Here is a 21,771-nt window from a genome sequence, read left to right as displayed (position 1 = left end):
GACGCGCCTAAAATGCGATTTTTGTGATATATTTCTGTATAAAATTATTAAAATATTCTTATTGACTATATTTTACAACAATTTTTTCATATTCGTTCTTTTCTTTCTTATTCTTCTTATTTCATCTTCTTCCTCATTCATTTTTTTTTAATTTTAAATCCGCTAAACACAACATAAATTTACCAAATTTATCAATATTAATTGACGGGACATGGAGATGGAGATGGAGATGAGAATGCGTGGATTTCTTTCTTTCTGTTTTATCAAACCCAAAAATACTTTTTCTGTCTAAAAATTCAATTTGACATGAAATCAATTTAAGAAGAAAAAAATTGGGGAAAAAGAGCCGTTTCTATCCGTCATCTTCTTTCTCTTTTTATTCTTTTGCAATTCTTCATTCTTCAATGAAATAAAAAAGAAAAAAAAAATTGGAGGAAAAAGAAGAAAATAAATAAACGGGTGGAACTGTATGGCCTGAAAAAGAATTGAAAAAGAAAAGAGAAAAACTGAGGAAAAAGAAGAAAAGAAAGAAGCTGGGAACTGCTTGACCTAAAAGAATTAGAGAAGAAGAAGAGAAAAATTGAGACAAAAGATGTGTGAAGAAGAATTTGGGGAAGAAAAAAAGATAGAAGAAAGAAGTTGCGGAAAAGAGAAGAAAAATGAACATAAGACAGAAACTATAGGAGCGAAAAAAGAACATAGGACAGAGAAACTACAGGAGCATAACAGTCTAAATTTAACGGCGTCAGTGTGATTTAAAAGGAAGACGAGTGTGCAATGTTTTACAAACCACGTAGATTTTTTGGAATTTTAGGACTACGGGGATTTTTAACAGATTTGATAAATTGTTTTTTGCTGTTTTGCCTAAAAAATATATTTATTTGATATGTTTTGAATGTAATGAATAATAAAAATTTAGTCAAATTTAAAGAGCACCCCAAATTTACTAAAAATGTAAATTTTACCATAAATTTGTACTATTTATTTATTTTTTTCTAAAAAAATGAAATAATTATATTTTTATATTATATTACAAATTTATTTTACATTTAAAATATTATATCAATACTTATTTATACTGAGTCAAACGATCAAATTTAATTTTTTACCATTAAAAATTCAAACCCACAAACAAACCCACCGAAAACTTTTAAAGGTGTGTTTGTTTGGAGTTTGGATTTTGAGTTGGGATTTGAATAGTAAAAATTTTGAATTTAAATAGTGATATAAATAGGTGTTGATACGATATTTTAAATGTAAAATTGATTATTTAGTATAATAAAAAAATAAAAAATAGGTGTTTAATTTGATATTATTTTTAAAAAAATTGAATGAATAAAATAAATCTAATCCAATCAAATCCCCCGAACAAACACACTCTAAAAAAATTCAAGCAAACACATCCTACGCAAAATGGAAGGTTCCTTACTGTGTACCCACGCTCACCGGATTCCAACCCAGCAGCTCAGAACATACCCGACCCTATATATAAACGGGTCGGATTATTCGACTCGCACGCTGTCCCAGATCCCATTCAGTCATTAGTCTCGTCACTGCACGATTTCAGTCCATTATTATACACAAAATATTATATACATTTCTGTCTCTCTCTGTGTATATATATCACAATTACACCCCTTGTACATCTCTCTGACTACCTTTCCGTTCTCTAAATTCTTTCGCAAAATCGAACGCTTGATCTTCCAGTTCTTGAATTTCGGAATTGATTTTTCTATTTTCCGATTGAAGGTCAAGCACCTATATTGATTGATTCAGTTGCCGGGCAGATGAAGGCATGCAGTGGCAATGCGTTCCGGTTGTAGACACAAAATTGGGGTGGATCGGCTGGAGAATTTGATTGGGAAATGGGAGCTTCTCCGGCCAAGTTCTTGTTCGGATTTCTGTTTGTGTCCATCGTCTTATGGATTATGTTCGTGTAAGTCATCCATCGTTCGCGAAATTCTTACTGAATTGTGTTTATTAACTCGACTGAAATGTGTCCGATCAAGTTGACGTTAGCTGTCGTGCTGACCAATTAGTTTGTGCGGATTTGTGTTGCCTTTGGAAGAGGAGGTCTGCGGTTGGGCTTGCTATGGCCACTGCTCTGTTAGTGCTAGTTATAGGAGCATGGGACCTATGCAGACAACGTTTTGCCTGTGTTTTGTTTTGCGTTATTTATGTTAGAGAAGTTTATTTGACTGTTATCTATTTGTTTATTTTTTATCATGTTTACTCTGGATATTAAGTGATCAGATGCCCCTGGGACTCCATTGGGGGCTGGGGTGGGGGTGGGGGTGGGGGGATGTTTGCTTTGTGGTCATGGTATGCCTTCTTGCTTTTTGTAGCCATACTCTCTTCCATGGATTTCTAGAAAATTGGGCTGCGTTGGATCTATTGATGTTGAATAAAGTTGTATGAATCCTGCGTGAGCACAATTATCCAGCTCCATGACATAGTGGAAGGTGAAGATTGAAGCCTTGAAATGAACATAGGAAGTTGGCCAAGCTATAGACCTAAATTAACCTAAGTAATTCCTGACAGGTCACTAAAACAGGGGTATTCACATGTGTTACTGACCTATAAGCTGAAGAAGAAATATGCATTATATGTTTACGGGAAATTGAAACCCACATAATTTTAAGTTTATATTCACCCGTCTGCATGGAAACACCACAGCTAATAAACAATTATAAGTTTACGGGAAATTGAAACCCACATAATTTTTATGTGTACCCTCTTATTCCTCTGCAAGAAATTAGCTTGACTGTTTGGTGATTTCTTCGTTCCCGTTGTTCTGCCATTAAGTGAACTAGGTCATCAAGGTAAGCAGAACACCTATTGAATAGATCATCTAGGGAGTTAGCTGAGCCCTATTAGCAAGGCCTTTTGGACACAATATATCACATTTATATCAGTTGACGAGGATGCTATACAATTTTTTGAATGTTATGTATATGTTGCTGTTAAATTTCAATAAGTTAAATATGATTAGGTTGTTTATTAACTTGATGCACACTGTTTCAGGTTTGCTTCCAGGTTACTGGCATGGATTCTCAGTCGGCTTATGGGGGCCTCAGTTGGATTTCGGGTTGGGGGTTGGAAATGCTTGAGAGACATTGTTCTGAAGTTTAATAAGGTGTCCATTTTTGGTCATGTTTGTGAAATAAACGGAACTAAAGTATCACCATAGTTCATTTAACATTACAAAACATGAATTTAGTCACAACCTACAATAGCTTGAGAAACAAAAAGAAAACAAAGTAACCCACAAAAGATGAAGAGACGGTAAGGGTGTGTTCACTTGTGTTTTTTTAGGCTTTTGTGCCTTTTGGTTTGATGTTTTCGAGGTAAGATAATTGCTGGATGTAATACATTGAATAATAAAACTGGGTGTTGGATGTGAAAAGTGTGTAAAGTAAAGCAGAGTTGAAATCTCTGATATTAAGGGCATAGCTGAATAATGGCATTGTATCTACTTGATGAATTTTGAATCATTTTTTATAGAGCAACTAATCACTGAAATCTTTATTTGCATTTTTGGTTGGCCTCATGATCAGGGTACAATTGAATCCATATCCATTGGAGAAATCAGGCTAAGTTTGCGACAGTCTTTGGTTAAGCTCGGGGTTGGTTTCCTTTCTAGAGATCCAAAATTGCAGGTGTTAATATGTGATTTAGAAGTAGTAATAAGGCCTTCAAAGAAAAGCACTCCGAAAAGTAGGTCAAAAAAGTCCCGCAGCTCAGGCAGAGGAAAATGGATGGTTGTGGCTAACATGGCAAGGTTTTTGTCAATTTCTGTGACCGAGTTCGTGTTAAAGGTAAGAAACGTGTGTTAACAAAATCCTTCTGTTTTGATTATCCAATCTCTGTTTCAGCACATATTGCCAAAACTTTGAGATTTTTTTGCTTACTAGATTTCTATCAGAACATTGTTGGCCTTGTTTGTGACGAATAGCATTAGACTTCTTCGCAATTAGACCAATTGAGGATACCTGTAGCACTCTTTCTGATATCACACATGATTTTATTTATTCTTTTTTTATGGATTCTCTAGGTAGATATGTACGTAGGTCTCTGCATGTGAAGTTCCTTCTCTTCTGTTTATATGTTCTATAGATTTATGTGGGAAAATTTTTGCTGATATATTATGAAGATTCGTGAATGGATATATTGCAAGAACAGCTTCAGAAAGAACCAAAGTTAATGATATTAATGAATGTTGCTTTCTGTTTAATTAGATTGATGTTGGCAGTAAACAATGCTTTTTCAACAGATATGATTATTATTTCAGATGAATGCATGCGGTGTAGAGAATTATGATGGATGTTGCATGCTACACATCAATAAAGTATTTAGCAGTGAAATTTGATATACACCAAGAAGTTGTTACTTCTAAATCACAACTAAGAAAATCCAACATGGTGGTTTAGCAAGAACTCAGGGCTGAATTTATTTGATTTTGTCTTCATATTTAAGGCACAATTGAAGTTGAAAGAAGTGATCAACATCATGGGAAATCTGAATAGAAGATTTGGTAACATTAAGATATATGTTGATGAGGTGTATCTTGGTGTCTTTCACAAACCATGTGTGTTAGTTAATCTCATCTCCTTGGGGATGTAATCTATCACTTTGAAGATTTTCTATAATGCATGTTTTATCGAGCTGAAATTTGCAGTCTTCTGGTGGTTTGATTAGAGTTTCTAGCATTATTCTTGTCGTTGTGTAAAATTTCAGTGTAATTTATTATTCAATAGTTTTTAATATTTCATGTTGCAGTCACCCAAGGCTATTTTGGATATTAAAGAACTGAGAGTAGACATAACCAAAGATGGTGGTTCTGAAGCTGGCTTGTTTGTAAAGCTTCTGATTTTTCCTATTAATGTACACCTTGGTGAATCGCGAGTAACATCTGATCAGCTCATAAATTCTGGTGGATCTTTCACTTTTAACCAGCCCATTGATGGGGCTTGTTCTCCTTTCAGATGTGAAGAATTGTCTCTCTTGTGTGAGTTTGGTCATGATAGGTATGCTTTTCTTGTTTACTTCCACTATCTTAGAAGTTTTTTGGAGGAATTGATATTGCAATTTTGCATGTCTTCCATATATTAGTTCTGTCTAATACCATTGTTGTTTCACAATATAATAATATAAATAAAATATACTACCAATGTCTTATGCTGTGTCGCTTTGTTTTATCCTCACTCTTTTGTTTTGTCGCATTGTTCTATTTGTCACATCCTCCTCTCCATTAATAAATAAAATATCCTTTCTCTCTCTCTCTCTAAAATAAAATAAAATAAAACAGATGAATACATAACTAAGAATGAGGGTTTCTGGGTTTACCATAACTAAGACGTCTACATGGGACAAAAAAACATAAAGGTTTCAAGCGCATAATTGAAGTTCTTGAAGTACTACTGGTTTCTCAAAGTTTTATTTATCTTTCCCTAGTCTTTCTTTATTCATTCATTTATTTATTTATGTATTTTTATTGTTTTGCATCCTTCCTTTACAAGAAAAAAGAGGTGATTATTCTTTGTAAGTACTACTTATTTAGTTTTGGAAGCTCTAGACTGTATAAACCTTGAATTGGAGGGCAGTTCATTGTCTGGTGGTAATTGAACAAACGAGCCTTTCAGTAACAAACTATTTTTTATTAATACGGATGGTGCAGGGAATCAGGTGTAGTTGTTAGGAATTTGGAAGTTTCAATTGGGGAAGTCCACATTAACTTAAATGAAGATTTACTTCTCAAAGAGAAGGATTCGTCAGACCCTTCTTCTCAAACTTCCTCACAAGTGGTACAAGCGGATAAGGAATCTGGTTCTGCTAAAAAACCACAGCGAAAGCAAGCTTTGCCTGCTGTATTCAAGCACACTTCTATATTTCCTGAGAAGGTTGATATTATTTTAGTGCTTGACATTGCTTCTCAGTTTTTCTGTATTTCTTGCCTCATATTCTTCATGAATTCATATATATTCTGGAAAGTAGAGAACTTTTATTCGGTAAGATAGTTTAGAATTTAAAAACTTAGGAAGTGGTAGATGAACATGACTTCGAAAGCTGGACAAAGTGAAACAACAATAAATGAACTTGAGAAAAGTTCATTCCAACCATGCAGACAAGTTGGCCAAAGTATATCCACTTCAGAGGATGTGTTGGAGAATGATAACTTGGTATCTTAGGGGTAAAATGGGCTTCATATTTATTGTGTAATTATGGATGATGATATTACTACAAGATTACAAGCAAGATGTACACACATTCACTTTGATTACTTTACTCTATGTGTTCCATTCTCATGCCTTGTTGAGGCATATATATATATATATTATATCAGTATGAATTTTTTTTTGTTAAGAGAAAGATGTCTTCAAACAGCTAGGGGAACTAACTACCAGAATTACTGGTTTATTTGTTACTTGGGTGGATCCCAAATGAACCTCTATTAGATGCTTGAGTAACTCTGGATGTGGCTAGGATGAGGTTTTTGTAAGAGGTGCAAGCCTAGTAGTGTCTCATTAATTACATCATATATTTCTTTTTTGTGTAAATGGGTTATGCTTTTCCCTGTCTGACCTACTTACCGAGTAACTTTGTCATTATTGCATGCCAAATGCTCGATAAAGCTTTTCTAACCCAACAGTTTTCCAATCTTGGTGTCTCGTTGTCACTTTTCACTGCTCTTGTTGAAGTCTTAAACCATATAATTGTGACAGATATCATCTTTAGATGTTTTGTGTGTTTTTTGTGTTATAGGCCTCCTTCATTCTACCTAAACTTGATGTGAAGATTGTACATCGGAGTTATGGACTTTTGGTTGAGAATGACATTATGGGAATCCAACTAAAATGCACGAAATCTCAAGCTGTTGAAGATGATGAGAACATAAGACTTGATCTTCAGATGGAGTTTAGTGAGATCTATGTAAGGCATATAAATTCAAACTTAAATTATTTATTCAAACTTTTATGTATCTCATATTTTACTAATACAGTCTACATGCTGTAGCTGCTCAGAGAAGCTGGCGTGTCAGTTGTGGAAATACTGAAACTTGATGTTGTTTCCTCCACTTACATTCCACTAGAGGTATGGTTAGCTACAAATCTGGACTCCCTTTTGATCTTTTGTCTTAAAGCAGTGAAGCACTAACTGTTCCAAGCTAGTAGTTGTTCTTCCGAAGCCAAAGCACTAATTTTAGAATATATACTGAATAAAAATTTCAACTTATCTTCTTTTGTTTAGAATATACATATATATATATATCATAAAGTAAAGTGAGAGGAAGAAGTTACTCCATTCATGGTACAATTAATCATGCTTCGGTTGATGAGTTTATTAGGTAACATGACGTGCTGTGGGTGCAATTCGTGTATTGGTAGATTGTTGACGTCTAGATATGCACCATTCACTTCTTTGTATTTCTTCTTGTTTCTTTTCCTGTTCATGTCATGATCATTGATTTGACTATGTTCTTTTTTGCAGCCTAACTTTTCTATCAGATCTGAAATTGATGTTATGCTTGGAGGCACACAATGCAACTTACTTGTGAACAGATTAGAGCCATGGATGCAAATTCGCTTGCCGCGTAAGCAGAAAAAAGAACTGTTGGAAGAAGGTACTGTAAAAGAAAAATCAAAGTCATCTGAACAGAAGATAATCTTGTGGACATGCACTCTTTCAGCCCCTGAGATGACTGCTGTCCTTTATAGTTTGGATGGCATCCCACTTTACCATGTAAGAATCTTCCCGGAATGAATTTCATGATCTTGTATTACTCTCAACTGATTTTTTTTCCCCTGCATCTTTTATATGGTATGTATTGAAGATTTGGATATTTTTCACAGCAAGGATGCTAAGATAAGGGCTTAATAAATGATATAGGGCTTTTTCCTTAAAATATGGGCATTAGAGGTAACTGGTTAAGTAGAAAAGTGGTTATGTTTGGGGTTTATCCTTTGGCAACATTTCCTGAATTTTACTGTAATATTCTATTTCTTGGAAACATGCAACTGTTACGATATTATATAAAATGTGCAGTTGGAGGTGCCAATGTTTTCTGAGGGCATGGGTGATTATACTTTGTTACATTAGCTAGTTATGGTTTTGTTTTTCCATTCTACATCTTATTTTATTTTATTTTGCTCTCCTCTCTATCCTAATTTCTTTTGTCATTTTTTCTTTGAAAACCCTGCAGGGCTGTTCACAATCTTCACACATATATGCTAACAACATATCTGGCACAGGTGCAACACTACACATGGAGCTTGGTGAACTGAACTTACACATGTCTGATGAATATCAGGAATCTCTGAAAGAAAGCTTGTTTGGCGTGGAAACAAATACAGGTTCATTAATGCATGTTGCTAAGGTTAGTTTGGACTTGGGCAAGAAAGATATGGATTCACCTGAAGGTGGTTTGAAAAGTAAGTTGGTGCTTGGTGCTGATGTTACTGGTATGGGTGTGTACTTGACCTTTCGGCGTCTTGAATCACTGATATCAACTGCTTTATCCATGAAGGCCTTGGTGAAAAAGTTATCTGCTTCAAGTAAGAAACCAACACAAATCAAAGAAACAAAGATATCACGGTCGTCCGGCAAAGGGATCCGCCTTTTGCGATTCAATCTTGAAAGGTGCTCTGTGAATTTCCATGGAGATGTGGGCTTGGATAACGTTGTTCTTCCAGATCCGAAACGTGTTAATTATGGATCCCAAGGTGGTAGGGTTTTAATTACCAACTCTGCAGATGGAACCCTCCGCACTGCTCATATATTGCCTACAGTTTCAGAAGAATGCAATACGCTGAAGTATTCTTTATCACTTGATATTTACCACTTCAGCTTTTGCATGAACAAGGAAAAGAGAACCATACAGGTGGAGCTTGAAAGAGCTAGGTCATTTTATGGGGAATTTCCTGAAGACAAGAATTCTGGAGGAAAAATTTCATTACTTGATATGCAGAATGCAAAGCTCGTTAGGCGATCCGGAGGTCTTAAAGAAATTGAGGTCTGCTCTCTCTTCAGTGCCACAGATATATCTTTAAGGTGGGAGCCTGATGTGCACATCGCATTATTTGAACTAGGGTTGTCTCTGAAGTCAATGCTGCATAGTCATAAACCTCAAGCACATGATGATGGGCAGACAATTCACCAGATGAAAGATAATGAGCCAAAGGAGACATCTTTGGGTTCCAAGAAATCTGAAACACCATCAAAGAAAAGAGAAAACATTTTCGCTATCGATGTGGAAATGCTTAGCATTTCTGCCGAGGTTGGAGATGGAGTTGAAGCATTTATCAAGGTTGAATCTATCTTTTCAGAAAATGCTCGCATTGGGGTGCTTCTTGAAGGATTCATGCTCCATCTGAATGGAGCTAAAGTTTTTAGAAGCAGCAGGATGCAAATATCTCGAGTTCCTAATCCAACTGGAAGTTCATCGGATGGAAAATCTGAAACACTTACTATTTGGGACTGGGTAATTCAAGCCCTTGATGTGCATATATGTATGCCATTTAGATTGGAACTCCGTGCAATTGATGACTCGGTGGAAGAAATGCTTCGAGCTTTGAAGCTGGTGATTAATGCTAAAACTAGATGTATTTTTCCTCAGAAAAAAGATCAGGCTAAACCCAAAAAGGCTAGTTCAACAAGACTTGGATGCATAAAGTTTAGCATACGAAAACTAGTTGCTGATATCGAGGAAGAACCAATACAAGGTTGGCTTGATGAGCATTATCAGCTTTTGAAGAAAGAGGCTCGTGAATTAGCTGTTAGGTTAAGTTTTCTTGATGAACTTATTTCTAGGATTAATGGTGATCCTAATGATTCTGTTGAAGGGAAGATTCACCATAATGAGAAGGTTGATTGTAAGGATGCTTCAGCTATTCAGAAATTGCGTGATGAGATATACAAAAGGTCATTCTGGTCATATTACCAGGCATGCCAGAGCCTTATCCCATCACAAGGATCTGGTGCCTGTAAAGATGGTTTTCTGGCCGGTTTCAAGCCTAGTACAGCCAGAACCTCTCTTTTTTCCATTTGTGCTACTGAGTTAGATTGCAGCATCACAAAAATTGAGGGTGGTGATGCTGGGATGATTGAAGTTATACAGAAACTTGATACAGTATGCCGGGCCCATAACATTCCATTTTCAAGATTGTATGGGGGGAACATCAATTTGCGTGCAGGCTCGCTTGTTGCTCAGATTAGAAACTACACTTATCCGCTATTTGCTGCAACTGGTGGTCGGTGTGAAGGTCGTCTTGTGCTAGCTCAACAGGTCTGCCTTTTTCCTTTGTTTCAATGGGGCATGCTTATCAAATTGATTCAACTAAAAAAAGATAAATAAAATCCCTTGGTCTAACTACCGAATAAGATACTCCTCTATTGTTTTCCTTTATGCTGCGTCAAGTAGAAGTATACCTGTGTCAAAAGGGTATGAACTTACATTGTCTCCATATTCATTGTTTGTATGAGAAGTTGGTGAATTGGTTATACTCCTCACCTGTACCCTTCCACATATAATCTTAAATTTCTATATGCCTCTTATTAGAGTGAGAAAGTGTCGATGACGTGTCACCTATTCAACTTAGGTTTTAGATTAGTCTTTTTATAACTAGTTTTTAGAGGTACACACTATTATAAGTTTAGTCTGATCTCGCCATCACCTTGAGACAAAGTACACTCTGGATGTAATATAATCTGTTAAGATCGGTAACTAAATGTAAATGAAAGTATCACACCACTCTTGAATTACCAAGTCTTTTGGATGAGGTTGCTCAATGCATCTACTATTTGTAATTAAACTGTTTGTCTAGGAGATATCTAGGATTTGAGCTTCCCGCTATTATCTGTGGATTGAAGCAACTTGATGTTGGTAATATATAGTTAAATAGTTATAATGTAGTGTATTAGTTTGAGCACTCCTTTTGCTGCTTAATATATTCAGCTGTCTGTTCATGCTCCACAGTACGTACAAGAATGCGGGCTGCATTTATATGAATGTTTGATCGTGTGATGATTGAACATGATGATGATATGTGATATCTATAACCATAAATTGCTATACACTGGGACCAATACTTAGATGATGTTGTGATTGCATTCTAGTCTGTACTTTAACATTCCTGTTACTCTTTGGTTTTTAATATTGCCGTTCATTTTGATGTTCATAAGCCATGGGCTTGACTTATGGCGTTGTTTTGCTTTTATCATTTTGTAATTGCAGGCAACCTGTTTCCAGCCACAAATTCAACAAGAGGTCTACATTGGAAGATGGAGGAAAGTGCAGATCCTTCGCTCAGCTAGTGGCACAACGCCACCAATGAAAACATATTTGGATTTGCCTATACATTTCAAGAAAGGGGAAATTTCATATGGTACTGGTTTTGAACCTTCCTTTGCTGATATCAGCTATGCTTTCACTGTGGCTCTCCGCAGAGCTAATCTGTGTATTAGGAATCCAAATCCTGTGGTTCACCCTCCAAAGAAAGAAAAGAGCTTACCTTGGTGGGATGAAATGAGAAATTACATTCATGGGCATACCACTTTATACTTTTCTGAGACAAAGTGGAATGTTCTTGCAACTACTGATCCCTATGAAAACTCAGATAAACTACATATTGCTACAGGCTATATGGAAATCCAGCAATCTGATGGTCGGGTTTATGCTTCTGCTAAGGATTTCAAAATATTTGTAAGCAGTTTGGAGAGCTTACTGAAAAATTGCATCTCGAAACATCCTACAGGATTTCCTGCGCCTCTTATTGAAGCCCCTGCATTTGCTCTTGAAGTAACAATGGATTGGGATTGTGCATCTGGGAATCCGCTGAATCATTACTTATTTGCACTACCTAATGAGGGTTTACCTCGTGAAAAAGTTTACGATCCGTTTCGATCAACATCTCTTTCCCTGAGATGGAATTTCTCCTTAAGGCCTCTCTCTCCAAATAATTTCCAGTCACCATCATCTTCTCTTGAGAATGGAGTAGTTCTGGATGGAATTTCTTCCAATCCATTATTAACAGGGAATGCATCATATGATTCACCTACTCTGAATCTTGGTCCTCATGATTTAGCATGGCTGCTCAAATTCTGGAGCTTAAATTATATTCCCCCTCATAAATTACGGTCATTTTCCAGGTGGCCACGGTTTGGTATCCCCAGAGTTCCCAGATCAGGTAATCTGTCACTTGATAGAGTAATGACAGAATTTATGTTCCGAATTGATGCTACCCCTGCATGTATAAGGCACATGCCTTTGCATGATGATGATCCAGCAAAGGGACTAACGTTTAAGATGACAAAGTTGAAATATGAATTCTATTATAGTCGGGGTAAGCAAAAGTTTACATTTGAATGCAAGCGTGATCCTCTGGAACTTGTATATCAAGGTCTTGACCTCCACATGCCCAAAGTGTACATAAATAAGGAAGATTGCACAACTGTTGCAAAAGTAATTCAAACAACTAGGAAAAGGTCACTGACCCTTTCAATGGATAGGATACCAAGTGATAAAAACAGAACCACCAGCTCAGAAAGACATCAGGATGATGGGTTTTTGTTATCATCTGATTATTTTACGATACGCAAGCAATCCCCAAAGGCTGATCCTGCAAGGTTATTGGCATGGCAAGAATCTGGTAGAAGAAATCTTGAGATGACGTATGTGAGATCTGAATTTGAAAATGGTAGTGAAAGTGATGACCATGCAAGATCAGATCCCAGTGATGATGATGGATACAATGTTGTAATTGCTGACAATTGTCAACGGATTTTTGTATATGGTCTGAAACTTCTGTGGACTCTTGAAAATAGAGATGCTGTTTGGTCTTGGGTAGGTGGGATATCCAAGGCATTTGAACCTTCAAAGCCTTCTCCCTCTCGCTTACGTGCGCAAAGAAAATTACAGGATGAAAGCAATGCCTCAGATCATGTGAAGACAAAGAAAAATGATAACCAAAAATCTCACATCATTGACGTCGCAAGTTCTTCTTCCCAGTACATCGAAGCTTCAAAATCTCATTCTTCCCCGTCGAATTCAGAGGCAGTGGAAAATCCTTTTCCTAGTGCAATCAGTAAGTTTAGATTTGCTTTGTCACCCTTCACCCTGGCTACAAAGACATGCACATGGAGCATGTGGATTGTCATGGATGCATCTAGCTTATTTATATTTATGTGATTATTAAATTATTTATTAGTATGTAAGGACCAATAAGTAGTTTTCCCCCCAATGTATATTAACCTTAAAACATATGTAAATGTGCATAAATAATCACTTAACTGTGAATTGATGTGATATTCTAATACTTGTCAAGTGAAAACGACCATCCTTTGAAGCATATTATGTTTCAAAATTGTCTTTGGTGTTCCTGCCATGAATTAAATCAAGTGTTTTACATCAGTGCATCTTTTCATATGTAAGTTATTCATTCTGAAGTTACTAAGCTAAATTGTGTCATGCAGTGAAATACAGCAAAATAGATGATCCTGAAGAGGAAGGCACCCGTCATTTCATGGTGAATGTCATTGAGCCACAATTTAATCTTCACTCAGAGGAAGCTAACGTATGTTTTCAATGCCAATATTGTGTATATTTGTTATATTTAAAAGAATTAAGGAAGAATATAGGGTTTGCTTACTCTTGTATGTGTGTGTGGTTTGGTTTTGATGTTTTTGAGGTGAGATAGTTGTTTGATGTGATGTTTTAAACGAAAAATAGGTTTTTGGATGTTATATTTTTGTAGAAAAATTAGGAGATTGAATAGTGAAAAACAGGTAGAAAAAGCACAAATAAACAAACCCATAGATTACAAGAGGGAAGGCCTGCAACCATGAAAGACTCTTGTAAGTAGCACTTGTTGATTTGTATGCACGTCTCTTGTTACCCATACAGACTCCATAAACCACGAACTGATCTCATAACTAGGACAATATATAGGTTGAGTTGTCTTTTAGTTTGAAAACTGAAATGAACCTTATTTTTTTATCACTTGTAAAATGTTAACTTCTAGATTTCTACATTTTGAGCATTGAAATTCTGAATATGAGTAACAAAGCTGCAAGGAATTCTTCTTCAGAATGCTGTGAGAGTCATAGATGAATTTGAGATTGTTTTGTCATTTTGATTTTTGAATGATAGTCATAAGACAAGAATGTTTACTGAGATCCTGGGATAGATGGTGCCTTTATATAGAATTAAAGTAGTCATCTGAAGAAACAAATGAAAAAAAAACAAAAGAAAATTATCTTCTTTCTTTTGTGAGACTATGTGATCGTAAGTTCATGCTTTGTTTATGTGTGGAATAATTTATGTTACTGTAAACTTCAATAGGAATGAATTATAAAAATGTCTATATAAATAAAAAATAACACATTGTGATATTCAATGATGTTCTAAGCATTGGGAAATGGTTAGCTTTTAAGGGTCCAAAAAAGTGAGTAATGATATTTCGGCCATGTTTATGATTAAATCTCATTGACAGGGTAGGTTCTTACTTGCTGCTAAGAGTGGCCGAGTTTTAGCACGATCCTTTCATTCAGTTCTACATGTTGGCTATGAAATGATTGAACAAGCACTTGTTGGGGAAATGATCCAGCTGCCTGATTCTAACCCAGAAATGACATGGAACCGCATGGAGTTCTCTGTAATGTTAGAACATGTGCAGGCTCATGTAGCCCCGACTGATGTGGATCCTGGCGCTGGACTGCAGTGGCTTCCTCGAATTGGCCGGAGCTCGCCCAAAGTAAAGCGTACCGGCGCTCTACTAGAGAGGGTATTTATGCCCTGTGACATGTACTTCCGCTATACAAGACACAAAGGTGGCACTCCTGATTTAAAGGTTTGTACCTAATTGATTAAGATAAGCTTTAGTTTGTTGAATAATATATTTTGTAGAGCTCTTAATCTAATAACTTGCAGAGCATTTGATTACCGAATTTACATTGATTATCATGAAACTAAATCATCTATATATATATATATATTTTTTTTTTTCAATTTTCAGGTTAAACCATTGAAGGAACTTACATTCAACTCTCATAATATAACAGCTGCAATGACCTCAAGACAATTCCAAGTCATGCTTGATGTCTTGACCAATCTTCTTTTTGCTCGACTTCCGAAGTATGAAATTCTTCAAAGCTAGATTATCATTTTTAATTTCATATTGAAATCTTTTCCAACAACTGCAAGTTATTGTTTAATTGGTTTTGTGGGTTCTCTTATTGGATTTATTATTTGATAATAGAAGTCTTCATATTAACACAAGTGATGTCACATGAATATATATAAATAGATACAATTAAAAGTCTATCAATTTGGGTAAGCTCTAATAATCCTACCCTAATCTGGCTCTATCTAAGCTATATAGACAACGGGACCTTAAAAATTTATATCCTAAGGTACTAAGATATTTGATGAAATATGCCAAGCAAATCTTATTTCCAAAATTACTGTTTGAAAGGTGAAATTTGTGCCCTCTGCACCTTGAACATGAAGCATGTATTATTTATTATTAATAATAACATATGTTACTGAGTATGATGTAGTGGGGATGACCATGGCTAATTTTAACAGTACAAACAGTTGAAGAGAGTGACTTCTGTGTAAAAAAGAATTTAGTTACTCATATTCAGAAAGCCCAATGTCTCAATTTCAATTATACTTAAGCATTCCGGTTCCCCATGCTTTCATCAAATAGTTCTTGCTCTATACTTCCTTGCTAGTGCTGAGTAACATTAAAAGGTGGAATGTAAGCTCGAAAGATTGCCTAGGAGTTGGAACCTAGAATTGAATTATACATTATACTCTTGAGATGCATTGTTAACATGGTGAAGGATAGCTTTATGGACTTTGATTGTTGTTTTATTTCACAAAGTTCATCCGCATAAGCAATCAGATCTTGTAGTTATTCCGAAGTTTGTATTGAAGAGTTTGTTTTCTGATTTTGGGTGGGCTGTGTAGACTACCTGCATGTTGGTTTAGTAATTTCATTTCATGGGCTTCATATGATTTAGTTGATGCCTCAGGCCACGGAAAAATAGTCTAACATATTCAACTGAAGATGACGATGATGTTGAAGAGGAGGCAGATGAAATGGTTCCTGACGGTGTTGAAGAGGTAGAATCGGCTAAAATTAACCTTGAAAAGAAAGAGAGGATGCAGAAGTTGATCCTTGATGATATAAGGAAATTGTCAACGCAGTGTGATATCTCTGCAGATCCACATCCAGAGATGGAAATAGAACTGTGGATGGTAACTAGCGGAAGATTCACACTGGTACGCCTGAATCAATCATATATATATATATATTTATATATGCTATTTTAATCTTCTTGATAATATATTATCTTTTGACGACACAAGAAAAGGGGGTGTGGAATGGTTGTTTATGTATCTTTTAAGAAATAGTTATAAGTTGGGCCATAGGTCTGCTCTTAATTCATTTATGGCAGGGTGTTGCTGCCTTGTTTTACTCATGACTGATGTTCTTGTGAATTGTGGAGAAATTTACTAGTTCATTTTATTCTCAGGTGCAAAAATTGAAAAAAGAACTCATGATTGCACATAAGGCAAGACAGGCTGCATCAACATCACTAAGACAGGCTTTGCAGAAAGCTGCACAGCAAAGATTAATGGAGAAAGAAAGAAATAAAAGCCCTTCTTGTGCTATGCGTATTTCTTTGCAGATTAATAAGGTGGTGTGGGCCATGTTTGTTGATGGAAAATCTTTTGCTGAAGCTGAGATAAATGACATGGTGAGACACTTGAAAACATTCATGTTGTGATTTTTTCACAACCATGTTAGGGCAAGTATCAATTTTCTTATGGAAAAATTTAGTTTTGGCAGCAGACAAATATTACGAATTTTGACCCTGATATATTCAGAGTAAAATGAACTCTTTCCGCTACCTGCTGGAAGAATTATTTAGAATGAATATACTATTATTTCATATATCAGCAATCAATGATGTGCAGTATGGTTATGTTTGATTTAAAAGCTTTAGCTGATGCTGAGGTAAACTGCAGTGCATTTAGTTTATATTAGTTTCTCCTACACTTGCTTTATGGTGCAAAACAATTTCCTGTTTACATTGAGGTCCCAATTTCTTGCTGCAGATCTATGATTTTGACAGAGATTACAAGGATGTTGGTGTTGCTAAATTCACTACAAAGTACTTTGTTGTGAGAAACTGCCTTCCTCATGCCAAGTCTGACATGCTCCTGTCTGCATGGAATCCTCCTGCTGAGTGGGGAAAGTATGCTTCTTTGTTATTCTTTTGTGAATGCCATCTTTTTTAAATTCCTATCTTTTTTGAAGAGTGAAATAATTTATTGATATAAAGAAATATTAACCTTAAAAGACAGTACAGAATATTATGAATGTCATCTTGTTTCTCTAATTTCTTGCTAATTTGCTTTCATTTGTGAACTTTACAACTATAATTTTATCATCTTCATGTTTGGATGGGTTTTTTTTTGGGAAGAGAAAACCTAATCTTATTATTACAGAACAATGGAAAACCCACAATATATAGAATATGTTAAGAAGGGATCTGGACATCCAACACATATTTACCAATGTGGGACAATATTCAACACTCCCCCCTTGAGATGATAATCTCAAAAATTCATATAGGATCTAAACCCAATACGGGCACCATGGCTCTAATACCATGTTAAGAAGGGATTTGGACATCCAACCTAAAACCAATTGGTGATAGGTGGAGTGGCCCTTCACCCCTATATAGTAGGGGAGTTCCCACATATTTACCAATGTGGGACAATATTCAATAGAATAACATATGTTTCTTTCTCCCAGAAGGAAGATAGACACAAAACAGTGCTATAGCTATAGCCAGGTGGAGAGGAATTTGCTGCCCTGTGCTTGCATACTGTTTGTATTCCAAGGAATATGTTGAAAGAGTTGAAGTTTTTAAATTAACTATAGATTCCTAGTGCCTTGAAACTAGATCTATAATTTGATTGTGGTTCAGAAGCTGATTATTGGTATTTGTTGCGTCAACTCACTCATCTCAGTCTTTTTTCACCATTCCCTCCAAAGCAAGACAAAATTTTCATGTTCTTATGTAACTCTGTTCTTTCATGCCATCCATGTGAAACTGGTTTTCTCTTTATATATTGGATAGGAAACTTTTAAAGGTTCAACTTTGGTTGCATGGTAGATACAGTAAATACAGATCAACTGGTGGTTCATTGCTTTGAACTAAAGATATCTTGCTGGGATTACCACACACTGTTTGCTCTGCTTATCTGATGAAACAATTATCTTGAGATTTTTTCTTTCTGAAAATAAAAATAAAAATAATAAGTAAATAAATAAACTAGAAATTTTCTTATCTCTTTGTTTTCATCGTAGTTTTTGTTCCTTATCTTAATGCAGAAAAGTTATGCTACGTGTGGATGCAAAACAAGGATTTTCAAAGGATGGTAATTCCCCCCTTGAATTATTTCAGGTCAGTGGTGCTTTTAAATTAATTCTGTGGAAGAAAATATCAGTGCAGTTCACTTGCAGGTCATTGCTTGACAGGCTGCTGTCCTACTTTTCAGGTGGAAATTTTCCCTTTAAAAATACATTTGACCGAGTCCTTGTACAAGTTGATGTGGCAATACTTCTTTCCTGAAGAAGAACAAGATTCCCAAAGGAGGCAGGTTAGTGTAATCACTCTCTTTGGAACAGATTATCTCTAGAGGAAGTTCCTTTTTTTTTTATATCTATCTGTTATGTATAGGAAGTGTGGAAGGTTTCAACTACAGCTGGTTCAAGGCGGGTAAAGAAAGGTTCAACAGTTCATGATGCATCTACATCTGGCATTCATACCACAAAAGATGCGGAAACATCTAAATCTAGCTCCTCTGCCTTTGCGGTGTCGAGCACTGTTATTCAGTCTAGCACTACTGCCAATACTTCCCATGTTAGTATCCTAATCCAATTAAATAGTTGTATTTTTCTACTTTCAAACATTATCTCTGATTCTGAAATATGGATTATACTACACAGGAACCACACAATTGTCTTTATTACATATGTAATATTTGAAGATCAATAGTGAAAAAAATCATCGTTACCCACCTTAACCTATAATGAGTGAAGTTTGAATCTGCTCTATACCATTGGCCATGATCTTACGAATTTGTTTTTCTTTTTCTCTTTATTTTCTTGAAAGTCCTAGGCCTACTTGCACATTTGGGTATCCCCTGTTGAAAAAAAAAATTAGTGAATTTTCATATGAAGCGAAAGTATTTTAGTGTCTAATGAGGATTGCAGAAGGTTTCCCTTTTTATTTCACTGTTTGATTACTCTGACCTGCTCTGTCATTGTTTGTCTTGTTGATGGTTTTCTATGAAGAAAATATATAAAGCTTTTCTACAAGTGAAAATTTAGTCGGGCCTAAGTAGGTCGTCGTAGTTGGATTAATCTTTTGGTAGTTACAAGTGATAATGGAGACTGACTACTCAATCAGCTTAGTGAAATTGTAATGTGCTAATTTTTCCGTTATATTTCTGTAGGCATCCAAATTTCAAAATCCAAACGCATATAGTGTTGGCCGCTCAAAACCAGAACTGCGAAGATCATCCTCCTTTGATAGAACATGGGAAGAAAATGTAGCAGAATCCGTGGCTAATGAGCTTGTATCACAGGCGAACTCCTCCAGCAAAGGCAGTTCCGGCACTGGTGTTGAGCAGCAAGATGAAATCACAAGAAATAAATCAAAAGATAACAAACTAGTAAAACCTGGCCGATCCTCCCATGAAGAGAAAAAGACAGGAAAAGTGCAAGATGAGAAACGATCTCGACCTCGAAAGTTGAGGGAGTTCCACAATATCAAAATTAGTCAGGTTGTTTTTATTGTCAATATTCACATCTCTACTCTATTTTTTTTGAACTACATTATCATCACAGTTGATTGTGCATCTCAATGGAGTAGGTTGAGCTGCTAGTTACATATGAAGGGTCGAGATTTGCAGTAAGCGACTTAAGATTGCTGATGGACACTTTTCATCGTGTTGAGTTCACGGGGACTTGGAGAAGGTTATTCTCTCGAGTAAAGAAGCACATAATTTGGGGGGTGCTAAAATCAGTCACGGGGATGCAGGTACTCATGCGCGCGCAAACACACACGCATATATGTATATATTAGAATATCCGTGTATGTATATAATTGCTTAATCTGTAATATGTGGACCATACATCTGAAATTCTTCTCATAGTAATATGGTATAAGTTTATATCTTCAGAGCCAATCTTGACTAAAAGAAATTGAAATTTGCAGGGAAAGAAGTTCAAAGATAAAGCTCAATCAAGTAGCATCGGTGCCCCGGAGAATGATCTCAATCTCAGCGACAGTGATGGAGGTTCAGCTGAGAAAACTGATCCGAACCCCATGTCCTGGCCCAAGCGCACCAACGATGGAGCAGGCGATGGTTTTGTTACCTCTATACGGGGCCTCTTCAACTCTCAGCGCCGCAAGGCCAAAGCTTTTGTTCTGCGAACCATGAGGGGCGAAGCCGAGAATGAACTCCACGGTGAATGGAGCGAAAGTGATGCCGAGCCATTTGCCAGACAGCTCACCATCACCAAAGCTAAAAGGCTGATCAGACGTCACACTAAGAAGTTTCGTTCTAGAGGACAGAAAAGTTAGTGCACATACCGTCTCCTTTTTCATCTGTTTATTTTTTCCCATGGCATCGACTACTTTAATGAACTAACCATATCTCCCACATCAGATTTATCGATGCAGCAGAAAGAGTCACTCCCTGCATCCCCCCGGGAAAGCACCCCCTATGAAAGCGATTCTTCAAGCGGATCCTCACCCTATGAGGATTTCCACGAATAATATCTCCAGATATCTTATAGAAATCATATTCTTCCCAAGTTCCTAGATGGAGCTTCTGGAACAGCCTTTTTCGCCCGATCAAGTTTGATGATCTCCAATCAGTCTGTGGGGCAAAGAAATCTGGAGTTCTTTTTCATGCTAAAAATAAGGTTTGATCACCCCGACTGACGACAAAATTCATGCAACAATTCAAGGACGAAAACTCCTATTTCACGTGGAAGTTGTGCTATCTGATCCGGCTGTTCTGATTGTGCTGAAATATTCTCGTCCTCTTTCGTGGAGCTGGTAAGCTTTACATACTCAATAAGTCTTGGTTGTCGTGTGCTGAATGTCGAAAAAAAAAAAGGGTGCTAGCTATTGTATCACATATAATAGATACTATATATGCATATATATATATATCGATGTGCTTACCTTTGTTATATCTGTATATGCTTATGCTGCCTGGTTTGAGTGAATTTTTTTAACGTGTATTCCTTGTGTCTTCTGTGTTCTGTTTTCGTATGGATTGCTCTACTTCCATCGATGCTTTGCAGCTCTAATTTTGTTTACTTTGAAAACATTTTAAGTTTGCCGGGATTGGGGTTAGGAATATACGATGACATGAAAATTGTGGCGAAGGGATTGGAGGTTGAAACCTACACATATTGAAACATTGCTTGCTTTTATTTTTCTCAAAATTAGATGTAGTTGAATAACATGCTGGTGGTGTGGTTTTATCATGCTTCGGACGGGTGCTGATTGGAGATTTATCAGCATCGTGACGATTGTCCAAATCGAACATAAGAAAACACTACAAATAGCATAAGAAAATGTAGTTTACATATGGGTGTGTTTGTTCGGGGCTTTGGATTTTGAGTTGAGATTTGAATTAAAACGAATTTTGAATTTAAATAGTTGTATGATGTG

At 36.2% G+C, this 21,771-nt stretch overlaps 1 protein-coding gene across 2 annotated transcripts; it reads left to right on the top strand.

Annotated features, from left to right (window-relative positions):
- The first annotated feature begins 1,629 nt into the window (after window positions 1-1,629).
- On the top strand, window positions 1,630-21,335 carry LOC127242551 (protein SABRE). 2 transcript variants are annotated; one of them, XM_051262129.1, is made up of 23 exons: window positions 1,630-1,936; window positions 3,025-3,136; window positions 3,558-3,818; window positions 4,780-5,027; window positions 5,678-5,900; window positions 6,763-6,930; window positions 7,015-7,092; window positions 7,489-7,740; window positions 8,201-10,282; window positions 11,231-13,079; window positions 13,468-13,568; window positions 14,487-14,843; window positions 15,009-15,127; window positions 16,033-16,282; window positions 16,537-16,761; window positions 17,123-17,262; window positions 18,408-18,480; window positions 18,575-18,676; window positions 18,757-18,939; window positions 19,535-19,864; window positions 19,954-20,121; window positions 20,299-20,662; window positions 20,753-21,335. In XM_051262129.1, the coding sequence occupies exons 1-23, from the start codon at window positions 1,866-1,868 to the stop codon at window positions 20,860-20,862; spliced, it is 7,866 nt and encodes a 2,621-aa protein (XP_051118086.1). In that variant the 5' UTR covers window positions 1,630-1,865; the 3' UTR covers window positions 20,863-21,335. The 2 variants fall into 2 exon arrangements, with proteins under 2 accessions (XP_051118086.1, XP_051118087.1); XM_051262130.1 differs by lacking the exons at window positions 1,630-1,936; window positions 3,025-3,136; window positions 3,558-3,818; ... (2 more) ...; window positions 6,763-6,930; window positions 7,015-7,092 and having other exon boundaries at window positions 7,611-7,740; window positions 8,250-10,282.
- The last annotated feature ends 436 nt before the right edge of the window (window positions 21,336-21,771 follow it).

This window comes from Andrographis paniculata, unplaced genomic scaffold (assembly GCF_009805555.1).
Source record: "Andrographis paniculata isolate CXL003 unplaced genomic scaffold, ASM980555v1 Contig87END, whole genome shotgun sequence".
Lineage (NCBI taxonomy): Eukaryota > Viridiplantae > Streptophyta > Magnoliopsida > Lamiales > Acanthaceae > Andrographis > Andrographis paniculata.
Note: the sequence above shows the minus strand (reverse complement) of the source record. Positions and strands in the feature narration are given on the sequence as shown.